Below are 15,935 nucleotides of genomic sequence, written 5' to 3'. Positions count from 1 at the left end.
TCTATGCGCGTCAACTAGATCGAGAAGATAATTTCGTTCCTTGCGTCTTGGCTAGTGTCACCATAGACTGCCTCGTGACTGCTCAATGGAAATGAAGCCATGACGCCAATGTCATTGTCCATCGACACTTGAGATGGCACCATGCCTGATGCCTGGGAAGATTGCCTGCGCATAAGCAAGCTTTTGAGCATCCCTCCCGCCGCCGGCGAGCTCATTGGCACACGCAATTCACGCTTGCCAACCCAGTCATTGAAGTTTGGATAATCCACAGCACCGAGAAGGGAAATGAGTGATTGGATAAAAACTAGTAAGATGTGAGAAAGGTAACCAGACCGCAAATTAGCTAGTATGGCGACGAAGGTGAAAAGGTCAGGTTGGACGTTGAGAATAAAAGCGGGGGGTGCGCCAAGTTGAACTTTCAAGTGGAGTGCGGTGCGAGGGGATATACACGAAGATATTGGCCTATGCAGGCTTGCGGGATTGTAGGACCGCAATGGCGGGGGTTAATGCAGATGAAGGAAGTGGGCACACCGTCGCAGTTTTCGTTCCACCGAGTACATCTGGAATCTAAGTAAGTGATCAGGTAATTGATGGTAAGAGCTGAAATTACCACGCACCCATTGAGTGAATTCCGGAACAAAAATCATGGGGTATCCAGCACCTGCAAAGCACAAGAATTTAGCGACAATGCCCTACCGGTAAATGACGACATCACCTACCTACATCTTACACCTGCACAATGGACAGCGAAGTATTATATCATCTGTAAATGGAATGGGTCATTTCGAGTTTGGGACTTGAAGAGGAGCACAAAGGTCGTGGAGGAATGGTGTGCTGGAGTCCATACGGAAGGCGAGGGCCAGTGGTGAGCATAACCTGGCAAGGAATATTCACAGCGTGGGATGTCCGAAGCGCAGAAAAGATCCTGAGACAAATCAACACGGTGCAGTAAACCAACCAACGCGGTTTGCTAGGGCCCGCGTACGCAAGCAGACAACTCATATGCATTTGGTCATTAACATTGGAATTCAGTTCGAGTGACATGATGTGTTTGTCACAGTGCTGCGTCACATGTGCCGCGTCACAGGCGCAACCTGGCCGACGAACTGCTCAAAACACACTCGAGGGTATACAACCTCGAGCTCGTGGACGACTGTTCTTGAATTGAGCGAAAATCCCGACAAAACTTCATCGATACCATTTACTATCTCTGAGTCCTCTGAGTCACAAGCATGCTTCGACAAGACCTAGTGCACTGCCAACTATGGAGCCCCGAAACCAATCAACGCATCGGAACACTCTGAACACAACATAAGCTCTGCGACCTTTTCTGCAGATGGAAAGTGTCTCGTCACCAGCTGCGCCGACGGCCACATTTACACACGGGGAGGTTTCTTGATGATGCACTGCGAGAGGCTAATGTATGTGATCTACATATATTATTCAACGCTTCGACAAATATGTTATCAGTTGCGCACTCGTCCATCCCAATCTCATGGGCTACATAACCACCCGAGCCCTTCGTATGTGGAAGGTTCCCCCATCGAATAAAATACCGCCAGATCTGTAATGGTCTGATCGACAGTGTCATGGTGGATACGCAAAACCTCTTGGCAACGACGAAGACGAGAACATGCATCCGGCTTTACTGAACAAGAAGGATACGCTTTGCGTACGATGTGATCTGAATAGGTCCACGTTTCTGATTTCCACTCTCGAGGCCAGGAGTGGCGAAGGACAGTTTGTCACATGAGAAGCATACGTTTCGGGAAACCGTCTGGCAATTCTTCTCGTTTTCCCGAGCGTGTCACCAGTAAGCGTCTTCTTCGAGAGTAATTTGATTGAATAACTGACGGGCTCGACCATAACAGTGAGAGTGTTCTTGCCTTAGCATACGTAATGCTGTTCGATCATGAGTGGTTCCAGACGCCTGCTCGCCTCGTATGCGTTGTTGATCATCTGTTCCCGCCGCCCTCACAGGACTCCGTCATGGCGTTCTTTGATAAGACTGGCACCCAGTAGCTGAAAATGATAATATTGACTAATATATCGCTGTCAGTGCGGTTTGTAGGGATTCTGCGACTGGCGAAGATACAGAAGCTCGTGTCTTGTGGTGTTTCGGGTGGTTCAGATTAAGAGTTGAAATAGAGTCCATGGAAGACAGCGCTGTATCCAGTGCTAGATTTATAGACAACAGAGAATTGCAAGGCAACTTCTTTTCGTGGAGGTTGACGGCAACTGTTGCTGACACGCCGAGGGTCGAGGAATAAAACTGGGCCAGAGTCTGACAGACTTGCCGTGCTCAGACTCACTGTACCTTTTCGACACAGGATTAGAGTCAGAGGAACTAACTTGCACAGCTGGCCAGGAAAACAGCCCGAGGGCAGGCGCGTCCGTTAAAAGTCTATTTCAATATCGTCAGGTAAATAAATAAAGGTCCGCAGTTGCCCCGCATGCACACGTGAGACCTTTCGACTTTTACCCCTGGACGTGATCTTCCCGCACGAATACGTACATGCGTCACCACCAAAAATGTACTCATTAATTAGAACAACACAAGCAATCCCGCAGCAGCTCCGGCAGCCAATCCCAGCCCCAGCCCCGCCTCTGTTCGTCCCGCACCGCTAGAGGTTGTCGCAGCTGGTGCACTTGTCGCAGTTGATGTGGATGCACCGGATGAAGGAGCCGTTATGGTGGGAAGAGTGCCGAGGGAAGTGGGAAGAGTTCCGAGGGAAGTAGGAAGGGTGGTAGGAAGGGAAGTAGGAATGGTGGTAGGAAGGGAAGCAGGGATAGTGCCGGATGAGATGATAGAGGAAATAAACGAAGTAAAAGCTGTGGTGTCAAGAGAAAGGGTGCTCAAAGGCAGCCCGCTTGATCTATAAGTGGGTTATAACATGAGTATTTTTGTTTTTAAATGGGAAATGGACATGAAGAGAAAGTCACGTACGTAGCTGGGATTCCGCTGGGCAGGATTGGGCTAGAAAGTGATGTCGCTGCTTGCGCAGTGGCAATGAACGAAAGCACAAGGGCGGACGTGAATTTCATGGTGAAGATGCAAGTACAACAAGACTATTAAGTTCGTCAGAGAGGGATTGAGACTAGTAATCACTCGCGTCGTGCAGTGTACTGGTAGACTAGTCGTTACTTGAGGGGCAGGGAACTTTATATACGGAAAAAAAAATGACCAGTGCACGCTAAAGTTGCTGCGGAGCAGAGTAATCTCTTACCATATAAATAAATGCTGTCACAGGCAGTGCTCGCAAGCGCCACTGTGATCGGACGCGACTAGACCACCCGCGACCGCGATCCACTAACAGCTAATCGGGATCCAAATTCGCTTGCAGAGTTTGCCGTTCACGTAGTATGCGCGCCCCTGCCTGGGAATGAACTTAATCATATCCCACTAGGTGTGGTAGTTTTTTATGTAAACAGGCACACTCGCCATAGACTATACGCTATTTCGGTGGCCTTTGGAAGGCGCCCAGTTGTATATTTTTCAGTTTGTATTTAATTGTTTCAGCGCCAAAGTCTCTTCAAAATCCCTCTCACCCCGCCCTCCTTCGAGTTTTCTTGCTCCGCCTTCGGCGTACCTTGGGCCTGAGCCTCAGCATCCGTCCCACTCTGCGCGTAACGCCGTTTATACTGTGCGGGGGTTTCCTCCACTGTACCGTGTTTCCACATCCCTCTGCGCGCAGCTCTGGAGAGGACACAATGGGTGTGAGGTTGTCTGCCACAAAAGTGGAACGAATAAATGTGAATCAGTGTCACAACTTACCGCGACTCAGCCTCAACTCTTAGGAACTCATCCTTTCCATACTTCCCATACTCTGCACCTGCTTGTTCATAAGTCAGGCCCGTGCCTGCCCGGATCATCTCAAGTGCAAGACTCCGGCCCGTGGCAAGCCAGCCTGGGAGAAACGGTGACGGAAGAGTGACTACAGATACCTATTTGTGAATGACAGTTAGTTGGTGGAATGGAGATGCAGTGTCAACGCATACAATACGAGAATATTGGTCACGCCTCACGAGTTGACAGTAGACTATCCTGCCCTCGATCGTATCCTTCAACCACGCGAGAGCTTCTGCAGCGTATGGCTGGGCTTGGCGACCGAAGTGTGATCCCTGCACACAATCGAGTAACACTTCAGTCAGGGTGGTCTCGTTCAGAACTCTCTTGAGCCCTACATCTACAACCAACACACCTCGGGTGCATCAACACCTGCAATACGAACGTGGATCGTTTGCTCTTTGAGCTCTTATTGATTCATGTAAGTGAGCACATACCCCATGAGAACATAAGGGATACAAACGGACCTTTGCTCAAAGTTGGTACTCTCCTGAATTTAAGTGGCCACCTCCACCCAAAGCCAGGGGTATGATACAGCCTGAAATTATCTCCATCCCCTACACTTGGCGCACCCATCACAAATCAGCCAAACCCAAAGCCTGCATAGCGTTATAACTCAACTCACCTGGTCACGACACCCCTCACCCATCTCTTCTGCCGAAGTACATCAGGTGTGACCCACTCGGCTGTCCTCAAACGCCTAAAATACCGCCTGTACACGAATGTCACGCCAAGCGTCGAAACAGAGCCCAGGAAGATGCCGGATAAAACAAGATATGCAACGGGACGTGATCCGAGCTCGTATGCTTTGGCCCTGAGGCGGCTTTGGACGTTGGCGTTGTACTCTTGAAGAGTGCTTTTCGCGTTTGCTTGTGCGGTGGTTAGATGCGTCTTGAAAGCGTCTTTCGTAGCAGACCAGGGCGCTCCGAGTCCGCGCTGTTCAGAAGGTAGGGGCGATGTCTGCTCTTCTGATGGCTGCTGCTTCTGGCGCCATGGAAGATGCATTGATCAAAGTGGTCGCGCTAGCACTAGTCCACTGTAAAAAAAGGGAAAGTGAGAACGCAACTAACAGTGATCATCTTAGCTAGTAAGCGTACTGCACGGCGAATGACTTGGACCTTGACCACATACAAGTTTTAAATATTCTAACTTTGCCTATGACCTTTATGAGGAGTCAGATCGTAGACCGTTGGACCGAAAGATGTCACCACTAGCATGTGCACCGACTGGTTGATTTTGTGGTACTTCAACGTTAACATCTAATACTAGTAGCTGAATGACTAAGCTATGGGAAAAGTCCGACAAATCGAGTCCGTAGGACCGTGACTCCACCATGGCCAAATTAACTTGGGCAGCCAGAGCATGTTGCACTGAAATTTGAAGACCCTGTGGGACAGAAGTATGTCGACTCGTTGGTCTCAACTATTCCCGTTTTCTGCGTCCAGTTCAACAGGTTACACGCGCACGTTCAGAAGTAAGCATTGCACCTACATTGTAATAACAGTCGCAGAATTCCCCTGCGGTGTCATTGCTTCTGTAACTATATCATGCCATCATGTAAGCCTCTTTACTCTGAATTGCTTGTTTTATAACTTGGGACACTCACAAACAATGGTATCCGCTGTGCACTGTACACTGCTCCTTGAGGTTGTACGTCACGTTTTTGTACATGACGAGTGAGGCGCATTCCATGCACTGTGCGGTAGCATACGCGACGAGCGTACAGAGCACTGCGATGGATGTGGGGATGCGCATGGTGACTTTACTTAGCCGGAATATCCAACCAAGGCTAATATACCTCGCTCATCACCCCTGTAACTATATAATTCTTCCGGGGTGCTTCTTCATCTGGGCTTTAATAGCTCATCAACGTTATCATTTATGCGCTTGCAAAATATCGATTCTTTTTCCAGATATGCAGTTGTCGTTGTGGCACCGAACCTGGATAGGCGCGCATTTGACGTCATAAAGTCACTGATCGTTTCAAAGGTTGGAGTGTAGACATGTATGGCGAGTCGGCAGCTGGTATAACAACCACCCGTCGATGAAAACATGAATATTGATTGTTGATGCGGACAACGGTGATAATGATGGCTTCGCCCTGTGAGAACAGGTAAGTAATACTGCATAATACTTCTTCCGACCACGCATCGCACTCAAATGGCAATATTCGGTAATTTCCAAGCGAACCTCACCATACGATACAAGAGTGCTTCAGGCCTGTACTCCCAACAGTCATCCGCAAATTGGTTGTCGCACGTAATGGTTCTGACAGAGATAAGGTTTTGAGCCAACCTGCCACATGAATGTGAGCTTGACACCTTCATTAAGCTTCGTTGGCTGTACCACGCCCAGATTCGTTCCTAGATTGTGGCTTTATGAGTTACTCCACAAAAACAAAGACACAGGCAGGACCGAATCCCGATAGATCAATGCACCGATGTCATTCTACCAAAGGATGATTCGTACCAGATCCGTCAGCGCTGATCTATCTAATGCTTGGTGGCACCAAGCATTACTGACGATCACAGTGCGATCTTCGTACCATTGCCCTTGAATTCATTACCTACGCACTGCGCAGTGGTCTCGAAGGTGCGATTGTATCCACATTCGATCATGGAACTATCGATCGAGTTTGGGAATTCCAGCGTTGACAAGCGCACCGATTGTAGGTTTACCTGGTTCGCCGTGGAGTTGACATTGGGAAATACAAAAAAGACAGAAACTGGAAATCTGATGTCGCACTAAATAAAGCAGTCAGCTACGATGCAAGTTCGATCGAGAGCCCTACGTAGCCCTCATACAGCCAGAACTTCAGAAGATTTCAGTGGCATTCCAGAGGCACGCAAGTGGCAATTACAGATAGACTTGGTGGTTGCGGAAGAAGTACTCGCGGAAGTACTGCTAGTCGAGGAATTGAGAATGATTCTGAGCTAGCTAGAGCCAGGTTAAGCCTTTGAGGTAGACGTCATCATTTGCCTAGACTGAAGTTGACTATCAGAGGCAAGACACTGACAGATAATATCACTTACCCAGAATTATATGCAGAATGCACGAGCTACCATGGGACTTGCCGTCCCGTGTTCTCTTGTCCAATTTCAAAATTTCATAGCCAAAGCTGAATGTAACGCGGTCCCGCGGAACCTGTCCCGTGATCGTTCAAACGTTCAAGCATGTGGCAAGATGTCTATGGTGTGCCTCATGTAAGCACGGTCTCTTATTATTGGGCCAGCACACTAGTAATCACTTTTGAAGCTTACCATGTGACAGCGACTACGATCTGCACGAGAAGGTATACGCACCCCGAGGATCCTGTCTTATGTCTGACATCCTCGTGCACTCGATCACATAAGATACATGAGCCATGCTCCGCAAGTGCGCCAAGCCGTAGTACGTTTAAGCATGTGATCCCTAGATTTCAGTTATTCCCGAACATCCATGCGGAGAGTTGTCATCATTGCGTCGTGCGAAATACTGCTTGTTGCGTCATCTCCCGAGTTTCGCATCCCACACCTCGAGGCTCGAATTTCTAATTAAATCATTGCAACGTCACCAGCTGTATAACTATGGACGGTTCCCACGGCAGAATGATGCGCTGTCCGGGATTAGATCGGAATATCGATGGGTGTACGATGGCGCAGCTGACCCAGTTCCACAGAGCGGCATGATGTTTTTAGACAACCGACCATAACGCAGTTCAATGAGAAATGGACACAAAGAATCAGCAGGACATGATCGATTGATCAAGGGATCAAAGAACGCATGGTGTTTCGACGGCGGTTGGAGTCATGTGGAGAACCTCTCCCATGAAGGGGTATACATAGCCCAAGATTGTCGTAAGTCGGCCGTGAAGGCGAAGGATAAATTTCTGAAAGGTGCTGCTTTTGCAGCGGATCTCTGATAAATTTATGGGGAAAGGTGATTATTTTCCTAGAATCTGGGGTAAAGCTTATGCGAAACAATGTGCATATTATTATTAGGTTCGTTCATTGCGGAGAGCTAATTTAGCCCATCAAGACCACTGGGTCAGTTATAATCAGCAGCAGCAATGATGCAGGTCGGTAGCGAATTCATCTGGATATCCCTTCCCCGTTGGTGTCCTCCAGGATGGGTCCAAGGCCACTTTCTTTCGTGTTGCTACTTGTGTCGTATGTGGTCGCGTCGAGTTCTTCGGTCACAATCCCAACCACTGCTTCTGCTTCTGCATTCAGTAGCAGTACCCCCGTCGCGAGCACAAGCTCGACGGGCGCCACAAGCTCTATCAGCAGCGCGAACATATCAACTAGTGGTGTCGCAACATCTGTGTCAACAACGTCCTTGATGACTTCATACCTTGCTACTGAGACTGGTCCTTTAACTTTGCCCATCTCACACTACTCTTTCAGTCCGTTCCCAACTCCAACGCTCGCGCCAGATCCACCAATTTTCCCTGCAACCGATCCTTTAGATCCTCCTCCTGTGAGCGCAGACCCAGTGGTTGTGCCTGACTTTGCTCCGGCTTGGGCAGCCGCTTACACGAAGGCAATGTCTATGGTATGAGGAGTAAATGCACTTGATAATATATGATTATCTAATTTTGCGTACAGATCTCTAACTTCACTATCCAGCAAAAAGTCAACATTACTACAGGCATTGGCTGGGGTAATGGTCTCTGTGTCGGGAACACTCCTGTTGTTGGAGACTTCCCTGGGTTGTGTCTTCAAGTTAGTGCACCATAGGTTTATCTTTGACGAGTGTTAAATCTGCTGGCATATCTTCTACTCTAGGATTCACCACTTGGAGTTCGGGATACTGACTTCGTCACTTCGTTCCCTGCTGGTATCACCACCGCATCTACGTAGGTCTTAAATGTGAAAGTCAGACCTCGAATGAATTGTAATGTAGATGGAATCGTGCTCTCATGCGCGCCCGGGGCTTCGCAATGGGTCAAGAACACCGAATGAAAGGTGTCAATGTCGCTCTGGGACCCATGATGAATATGGGCCGCATCGCTCAAGGTGGACGCAACTGGGAGGGATTCGGCGCTGACCCGTTCCTATCTGGAGAAGCTGCCTATGAAACGATCCTGGGCCTGCAAGCTGGTGGTGTCCAGGCCACTGCTAAGCACTACATCAACAAGTGCGATTCAAACATGTTATTTCACTAGGCTAACCTTATAATCTAGCGAACAAGAATGGAAGCGCACGCAGGAATCTTCCAATGTCGATGATCGTACCCAGCACGAAATTTACGCTCATCCTTTTATGCGTTCTGTAATGGCGGGTGTCTCATCGATTATGTGCAGTTATAGTGAGTGTCTCCCAAAATTGAATGGTCAGTGCCTCATTCGACCAAACATTCAGACTTGGTCAATGACACTTATGCTTGCAATAACAACAAGACCCTCAACGACATAATGAAACGCGAGTTTGGCTTCCAAGGCTGTGAGTCAAATTCCATATTTTGGATCAATAGCCCCTGAGCTGTATGAGCTTGTCCAGTCATCCAATCTGATTGGTCTGCGACGATGGACACCCTTGGTGCTGTCACTGGTCTTGATGTAAGTACAGTATCGATTATGTCTCAGAACACTGATCTGATGTCACTAGTTGACGATGCCTGGAGACATAACCTTGGGTTCGGGGACTACTTACTTTGGTCAGAATCTCACGGACTTCGTCTTGAACGACACTATCTCTATACAGCGGCTTGATGATATGGCGACACGGATTATTGCTGCATGGTACTTCTTGCACCAGGATGAAGGCTACCCAAATACTACTGTTTCTTCATTCGACCTCTACAACCCTCTTAATCAAGAGGTCAATGCGCAAAGTGATCATTATCTAATTGTACGCGAGATTGGTGCCGCTGGTACAGTTCTCCTCAAGAATGAAGGCGCACTCCCTCTGTGCAAGCCGAAGAACATCGTCTTAGTTGGCAGTGATGCTGCTCCACCAACTTCGGGTCCCAACGAGTACACCGACCAGGGCGGCGATCCAAGTGGCATTCTTGCGATGGGCTGGGGTTCCGGGTAAGTGGCGGTTTTCGTGCATTACAATATCTCTCAAGCGCTTCTGCACTTAAGTACCGACAACTTCACATATCTTGTCTCCGTAAGTAATCTTGACTTTTGCCCAATCGTCCTGTTTAACGATTGCCCTGGCCTTTCAGCCCTACGAAGCCATTCAAGCACGTGCCAGAGTGGATCAGACCAGTGTTTTCTGGGACTTTAATGACTGGGACCTCGCCGCAGCAGGGAACTCCGTCATTGGCATGGAAGCCGCCATTGTTTTTGTTAACTCCGACTCGGGTGAGGTGGGTCGTCCAACCTTGATTTCGGTTCATACGACTTGCTTGAACATAACGCTTCTTAGGGTTACATTACTGTTGATGGAAATGCGGGTGATAGGCAGAATCTGTCTGCATGGCATCAGGGTGACCAGCTCATTCTTGCTGTCGCTGCTCAGAATAACAACACCATCGTGGTCACCAACTCTGTTGGTCCTTTGATCATCGAACCTTGGGTCGATCACCCGAATGTCACTGCCGTGGGTGCTGCATCAAATAGCTCATACACAACTGCTAACAGCTGGATATACAGATTGTTTGGGCTAACCTTGGTGGCAACGAAGCTGGCAATGCCATCGCTGACATTCTTTACGGGGCCTGGAACCCATCTGGAAAACTACCGTACACCATTGCGAAGAGCCCCGCGGACTATCCTGCCCAGCTCGTAACGGGTGGTACTGCAGCAGACATCCTGTCCATAAACTACACCGAGGGTCTCTTCATTGACTACCGCTGGTTCGATGCAGTAAGTACTACTGTGCTTTCCGCAGTGTCAGCCAGTATTGACCGTCCACAGCAAAACATCACACCTCGTTATGAGTTTGGCTTCGGATTGAGTTACACGACTTTCGAGTACTCTAACCTTGCCATTACGAAGATCTACCCCGCCGACTACGCACAAACGGACCTGGTTCAGAATTGGGAAGACGGGGGTGCAACACCCATTGCAGAAGGGTCGACAACTGCTCTCTGGTCTGTACATGAATATGACAGTTCCATTGTATCAAATCAAACTAATGATCTACGAAAAGGTTGCATATGCCAGCATATAAGATTACTTTTGATGTAGCAAACACTGGTGCTTTATACGGTGGCGAGGTACGCCCTTCCTCCCACCATCCTTTTGCCAAAACCATTAACAATTATCCTCCAGGTTCCCCAATTATACATCCATCACTCACCCTCAGCCGGTGAACCGCCTTCGGTCCTCAAGGGCTTTACGAATGTCGTGGTATCGCCAGGACAGACTGCCTCTGCATCAATCACCCTGTCCCGCTACGATCTTTCTATTTGGGATGTTGTTCGCCAGGGGTGGGCAAAACCAGAAGGAACTATGACATTCTCTGTTGGTGCAAGTAGCAGGGACTTTAGGTTGAATGGGACCATTCCTGCATAGATTCTAGGACCCTCCGTTGTAAAATATTAAACATTGTACTGGTATGTAGTGCAGTGACGTTTCAACCCTTTACCGAGTTGTCGGAAAATCAGCCGGAGCTGCTATCGGGTCTTTCGGCTACTAGGTGTTTTTCCCGACTTCGAGTCCAATCCATCGTGACTTCTAGACCTTGAAAGAAGGAAGGTAAACGTTCTTTTTCTACAGCCGTCTGAAAAGGGCCGCGAAAGAGAGGGAAAACAAAATAGGCATTGGCTAATCTTGTACATCTTTTACAGTATCTTGAGAACACTTCAAGCTTCAAGTTCAGTCAGCACGGTGCTTGTACATATATAAGTACAATGACGGGGTATAGGCATAGGATGAGGATGGGAGATGTCAAAATGATGCACAAAATCTGCCACTCGTCTTCCTTAATATCGACCCTCCGTGTACTGAATAGACATACCATCCATCATAAGAACCGAATCCACTATCTGGCCTGCTCTATGGTGGTATCAGTGTGCAATGACGTCCCAGCTGCCAATGCGGTAGTGGCAGGTGGTTGCTGCAATAATGATCGTGAAATGCTCTGCGTTGTTTTGCTGGATTGACGCGTGGCATTGGGAGATCGAGAATCTGACTGTGCTGAGGGTCTCTTCTTTTTTCTCGCATGATAGTTCCTCTGCGTGAAAATGAAACAGTGGAAACAACCTAATATGAAGAGGAAAAACACACAGGCTGCATGGAACACTGACGTACAGGAATGGACTGGTCTGAATCTGACATTCGAACTGCCTTGCCACTAGTAGCGCTGTAGAAAGTCTGAGGGCAGGAGCTCGACAGTACAGTGATCAGATCACGTGCACCGTGACAGTTACGATCTATGTAGCTCCTGGAGTCAGACCTTGAACTTCAGAAGGAAGGCAAACGTTCTTTTTTTCACAGCTGTCTGAGAATCTGGCTTCATGTTCATTAAACGTCCAACATATGTTTACACACGGTGATCATGGAACAGGAGAATATCAACATTCATCTGTGTCTCGCGAACTTTTGATTCTTTACGCTACGGAAACAGGTACAGCTCAAGAGGTTGCTGATTGCGAGGGAATGTCGAAGAGTCCATTTTCACTGTCGTGTGCAGAGCATGGATGCGTATCCACCAGTAGGCGGCTTCCCAATCGTTGTAACATAATATTCAGGTCCTGTGCAGGAAACATTGATTTCGGAACACTTGGTTATCTTCGTAGTTTCGACTACTGGCTGGGGAACTGAACCCAGAGCCATGAGTTCGTTATGGAACATGTTCCTAAGGTCTGATCTCCCAGATGACCTATTCGAGGACATGGATTTCTGCGTGTTCGGCCTTGGAGACACGGCCTATGAGAAATTCTGCTGGCCAGCGAAGAAGCTATCAAGAAGGATGCAGGGTTTGGGAGGGTATGAAATTTGCTTACGAGGAGAAGGAGATGAACAGCATCGCATGGGGTGTGTATCCTTTGTTTACTATGTTTCACGTGGTTGATCAAAGTGCAGGGTAGATGGTGCATTGGACCCATGGATCGAATGTCTCCTAGAAGTTCTCACACAGCTCTACCCACTGCCGCACGAGCAAGATAATATCCCTGCTGGTTGACCACCACCTCGCGTATCCTTGAGTAATGTAGGATCTGATACGTCACTGAATCCAGATCCTCTAGATGAGGACACGAAGTTTCATACAGCTTCGGTGAAGTGCAACAGACGGATCACTGCGGAAGATTGGTTTCAGAACGTACGCCATTTTGAGTTCTCCTTCAAAGACGACATAAAGTACGGGGGTTTTTCTTTTGAATTCGCGGCTACTGATGGGAAGTCTCAGATATAATCCTGGAGATGTTGCTGTGATCCATCCATCCGCAGCTGCATCAGAAGTCGACTCTTTCCTTGTCACCATGGGCTGGGCGAATGTCGCGGACGATTTTTTCACAGTAGAGCATACAATGTTAGGTACGACAACACAGGACGCAGTAAACATCATCTGATATCTTACAGATCAAACGTTGCCTGACCATCTACCGAAAATTGTTTCCCTTCGAATTCTATTCACACGCTATCTCGATTTCAATGCTGTGCCCCGTCGCTCTTTTTTTCAACTGCTGCGATATTTTGCTACCAATGAGCTCGAACGCGAAAAACTTGATGAATTTGTATCGATAGAAGGAGCGGTACGTCGGGTTTCGTCATTTTTCTTTCTTTTATTGAGGACGTGCAGGACGAAATGTATGATTATTGTCAACACGTGAAACGTACGACCTGGGAAGTGTTGTCCGAGTTTCGGTCCGCAAGGGTACCGAGAGAGTATGCCTTTGACTTATTCCCTCCGCTGAGTCCGAGAGAGTTCTCAATTGCTAGTTCCATCGAGGTGAGCTCGAGTTAAAATGCGTTCACTGCAGTTCAATTCACCTCTAGGTTTCGTCAGTTCCATCCCCGTGAAATCCATCTCTGTGTTGCTATAGTACGCTATCGCACGAAGTTGAAAATTCATCGGAAAGGCGTCTGTACTAGTTATCTATCAGGGCTTAAATTAGGTCCGTACGGCGTTCTAGCGTAGTTCCTGAACTCATATCATCTCCAGGAGATACCCTTCGTATCGGTCTCAGAAAGGGCTTTATTTCACTTCCTACGGATCCAAACACACCAGTGGTGTGTGTAGGTCCAGGGACAGGCATCGCACCTATGCGTGCCGTCATCGAACAACGCATACACAAGGGACACACTAGTATGTTTGGCAGTCTTTGTATATCAGCTGATCCTTGATGACCCCAGATACTACCTTATACTTCGGTTGCCGTTCTGCACACAAGGATCAGCATTATTACAAGGAATGGGAATCTCATGCGGAAGAACGAAAACTCCGCTACCGCGTTGCGTGTTCTCGTGATGGACCAGAGGGCGTCAAACGGACGTATGTGCAAGATCTGATGAAAGAGGATGCACAGTATATTTGGACAATGCTGAGGCAGCAACGAGGCATCCTTATCATCTCAGGGTGGGTCCAGATTATATGTAACACGTAATGAACCCTAAGCCTTTCTGATAGTTCTTCGAACAAAATGCCTACTGCCGTCCGTGAAGCTGTGCGAGGTGCAGTGGAGAGGTTTGGAGGAAAGTCGAATGCCGAGGTTGTGGAGTATGTTGCTGCGATGGAGAGGGAGGGAAGGTTGATCGAGGAATGTTGGAGCTGAGAATATTCGAAACTAGTAAGCATCAAATCGTGCAGAAGACATACACTTTGATAAGCAGATTTCGCAATTTCCGTTGGTCGCATCAAACCTTCGGGCTCAAAACTAATAAGCCTGTGATCATTGTTTAAGTTGTTCTTCGAGCAAATGCCCATGTACAGCCTTGACAATCATCCAATGGGTAACCCTCAGATCTCATGTAAAAGCTCTGCGACTATAAGTCGCAACAAGTGATATTGTGATTGAGACCATAAGCACTTCGGAACTCCCGACCGGTATACAGCTGCATGACCTCAGGAGCAACTGAAGAGCATCACTAATGTTCCTGGCATCCGCAAGCGCATCGGAGATGATGTAGTATGGGTCAGCACAAAATTGCCGTGGATTCTCTACTTGGCTTGTTGTGAAGGTACATCATTAAAATGGGAGCACTTAGTGCCCACCCTTGCCAGTCGCCTTCTTTCTTTGGAAAAACACTGGTATTACGGGTTCCATCCGAGATTAGCAACGTCACGGATGTGTCTGAGCGGCTGCCCCATTTTGCAAGACCAAACATCATGGCTATGCCTATCCCGTGATAACTTTTGCTGCTGGTTCTGATATCAGTGCAGGTCATGATGGAGTACAACATGAGTACGAGGTTGAAAACAAAATATACAAGGCAGAAAAACAGATGACGCTAACTTTTTGACAGATACGGGAGTTCAGCTTCGTCTACGCTAGGCTACTGTTCGTCGACACGATCTTAAAATGGTTGGGCTGGACCGAGCGTAGCTTAGGGTGGGATGCGAGCGGATGGAGCCGCTGGGTGGGCAGGACAACTGTTTGCGAATTCAATCGTGTTAGAATTTCTGCTAGAACGTTAGAATTAATCTACGTGTGCATGTATATTCGATTGCGAAACAGAGAATCAGGTGGGTGTAAAGTTGAGAGCGAGAATGAGGTCGAGTAAGTGCGACTTTGTCGTCGAATCAACACCTCGGGAAGTCACATCCATCAGATGTTCAAATCCCTACTTCGATCTCCACCCTGAGGACTGTTTGGTTGTAACCTGAGGAGTGTTCGTTGAAGAATATGTGTGCACCACGTAGGTCCTTAGAACCATTTGGATTTTTCGATCCAGGCAAAGTGGGAAGAACTCGGATTCCTATCGGCACCGCTAAGAGGCATGGATGAGGAACAAGAAATACAGGTAAGTACTTCAGGAGGTAAGGAGAGAGCGTCGGGTGCGAAGATCGCCCGGGGTCCAGCCTGCAAATCGAGATTCATGGTTTGAAGTTCTGAACTTTGGGTTGAGTGGGAACCTCGCATGATCCCAACTCCACCACCGTGTTGCGTGAACTTCTCGTGGTCGACCAGAGGGTATTTATATAGGCAAGATCCGATGCAGAAGGACGTACACAAAAATTTTGGGGCAACAATGAGGCATTCATCTTAGAGT

The 15,935-nt window shown here is 48.1% G+C and overlaps 6 protein-coding genes across 6 annotated transcripts; 2 read left to right on the top strand and 4 right to left on the bottom strand.

The window, feature by feature from the left end:
* Window positions 1–14: 14 nt before the first annotated feature.
* HD556DRAFT_1306727 (uncharacterized protein) lies at window positions 15–621 on the bottom strand (the record flags this gene model as incomplete). The annotated part of the gene is made up of 3 exons (XM_041299950.1): window positions 15–304; window positions 532–567; window positions 618–621. The coding sequence occupies 3 exons, from the start codon at window positions 619–621 to the stop codon at window positions 15–17; spliced, it is 330 nt and encodes a 109-aa protein (XP_041162298.1).
* HD556DRAFT_268359 (uncharacterized protein) lies at window positions 434–1,043 on the bottom strand. Its single transcript, XM_041310078.1, has 3 exons — window positions 720–1,043; window positions 618–661; window positions 434–567 (listed from the first exon to the last, which is right to left on the bottom strand). The coding sequence occupies exon 1, from the start codon at window positions 1,006–1,008 to the stop codon at window positions 760–762; it is 249 nt and encodes an 82-aa protein (XP_041162297.1). The 5' UTR covers window positions 1,009–1,043; the 3' UTR covers window positions 434–567; window positions 618–661; window positions 720–759.
* Window positions 1,044–2,092: 1,049 nt separating this feature from the next.
* Window positions 2,093–3,617, bottom strand: HD556DRAFT_268169 (uncharacterized protein). The gene is made up of 3 exons (XM_041310076.1): window positions 3,228–3,617; window positions 2,948–3,069; window positions 2,093–2,876 (listed from the first exon to the last, which is right to left on the bottom strand). Exons 1-3 carry the CDS (start codon window positions 3,228–3,230, stop codon window positions 2,546–2,548), a joined length of 456 nt encoding a protein of 151 aa, XP_041162296.1. The 5' UTR covers window positions 3,231–3,617; the 3' UTR covers window positions 2,093–2,545.
* HD556DRAFT_1431201 (uncharacterized protein) lies at window positions 3,517–5,211 on the bottom strand (the record flags this gene model as incomplete). Its single annotated transcript, XM_041304987.1, has 7 exons — window positions 3,517–3,697; window positions 3,776–3,945; window positions 4,000–4,122; window positions 4,203–4,255; window positions 4,315–4,409; window positions 4,473–4,716; window positions 5,151–5,211. The coding sequence occupies 7 exons, from the start codon at window positions 5,209–5,211 to the stop codon at window positions 3,517–3,519; spliced, it is 927 nt and encodes a 308-aa protein (XP_041162295.1).
* A 3,219-nt stretch (window positions 5,212–8,430) lies between these two features.
* On the top strand, window positions 8,431–11,662 carry HD556DRAFT_1466171 (glycoside hydrolase family 3 protein; the record flags this gene model as incomplete). The annotated part of the gene is made up of 14 exons (XM_041308366.1): window positions 8,431–8,550; window positions 8,614–8,684; window positions 8,732–8,965; window positions 9,012–9,136; window positions 9,190–9,270; window positions 9,328–9,386; window positions 9,436–9,860; window positions 9,915–9,942; window positions 10,001–10,144; window positions 10,204–10,377; window positions 10,431–10,643; window positions 10,695–10,870; window positions 10,930–10,996; window positions 11,052–11,662. Coding segments are annotated over 14 exons (2,160 nt in total), but the record flags the coding sequence as incomplete, so codon positions are not given.
* A 642-nt stretch (window positions 11,663–12,304) lies between these two features.
* HD556DRAFT_1357981 (riboflavin synthase domain-like protein) lies at window positions 12,305–14,601 on the top strand. Its single transcript, XM_041302533.1, has 11 exons — window positions 12,305–12,435; window positions 12,484–12,758; window positions 12,807–12,901; window positions 12,938–13,082; window positions 13,132–13,259; window positions 13,305–13,477; window positions 13,525–13,674; window positions 13,732–13,840; window positions 13,888–14,031; window positions 14,079–14,301; window positions 14,353–14,601. Exons 1-11 carry the CDS (start codon window positions 12,418–12,420, stop codon window positions 14,495–14,497), a joined length of 1,605 nt encoding a protein of 534 aa, XP_041162293.1. The 5' UTR covers window positions 12,305–12,417; the 3' UTR covers window positions 14,498–14,601.
* Window positions 14,602–15,935: the final 1,334 nt, after the last annotated feature.

The sequence above is a fragment of the Suillus plorans genome (assembly GCF_016647745.1).
Source record: "Suillus plorans strain S12 chromosome Unknown HD556scaffold_17, whole genome shotgun sequence".
Lineage (NCBI taxonomy): Eukaryota > Fungi > Basidiomycota > Agaricomycetes > Boletales > Suillaceae > Suillus > Suillus plorans.
The sequence above is the reverse complement of the archived record's forward strand: the minus strand, read 5'-3'. Positions and strand labels throughout refer to the sequence as shown.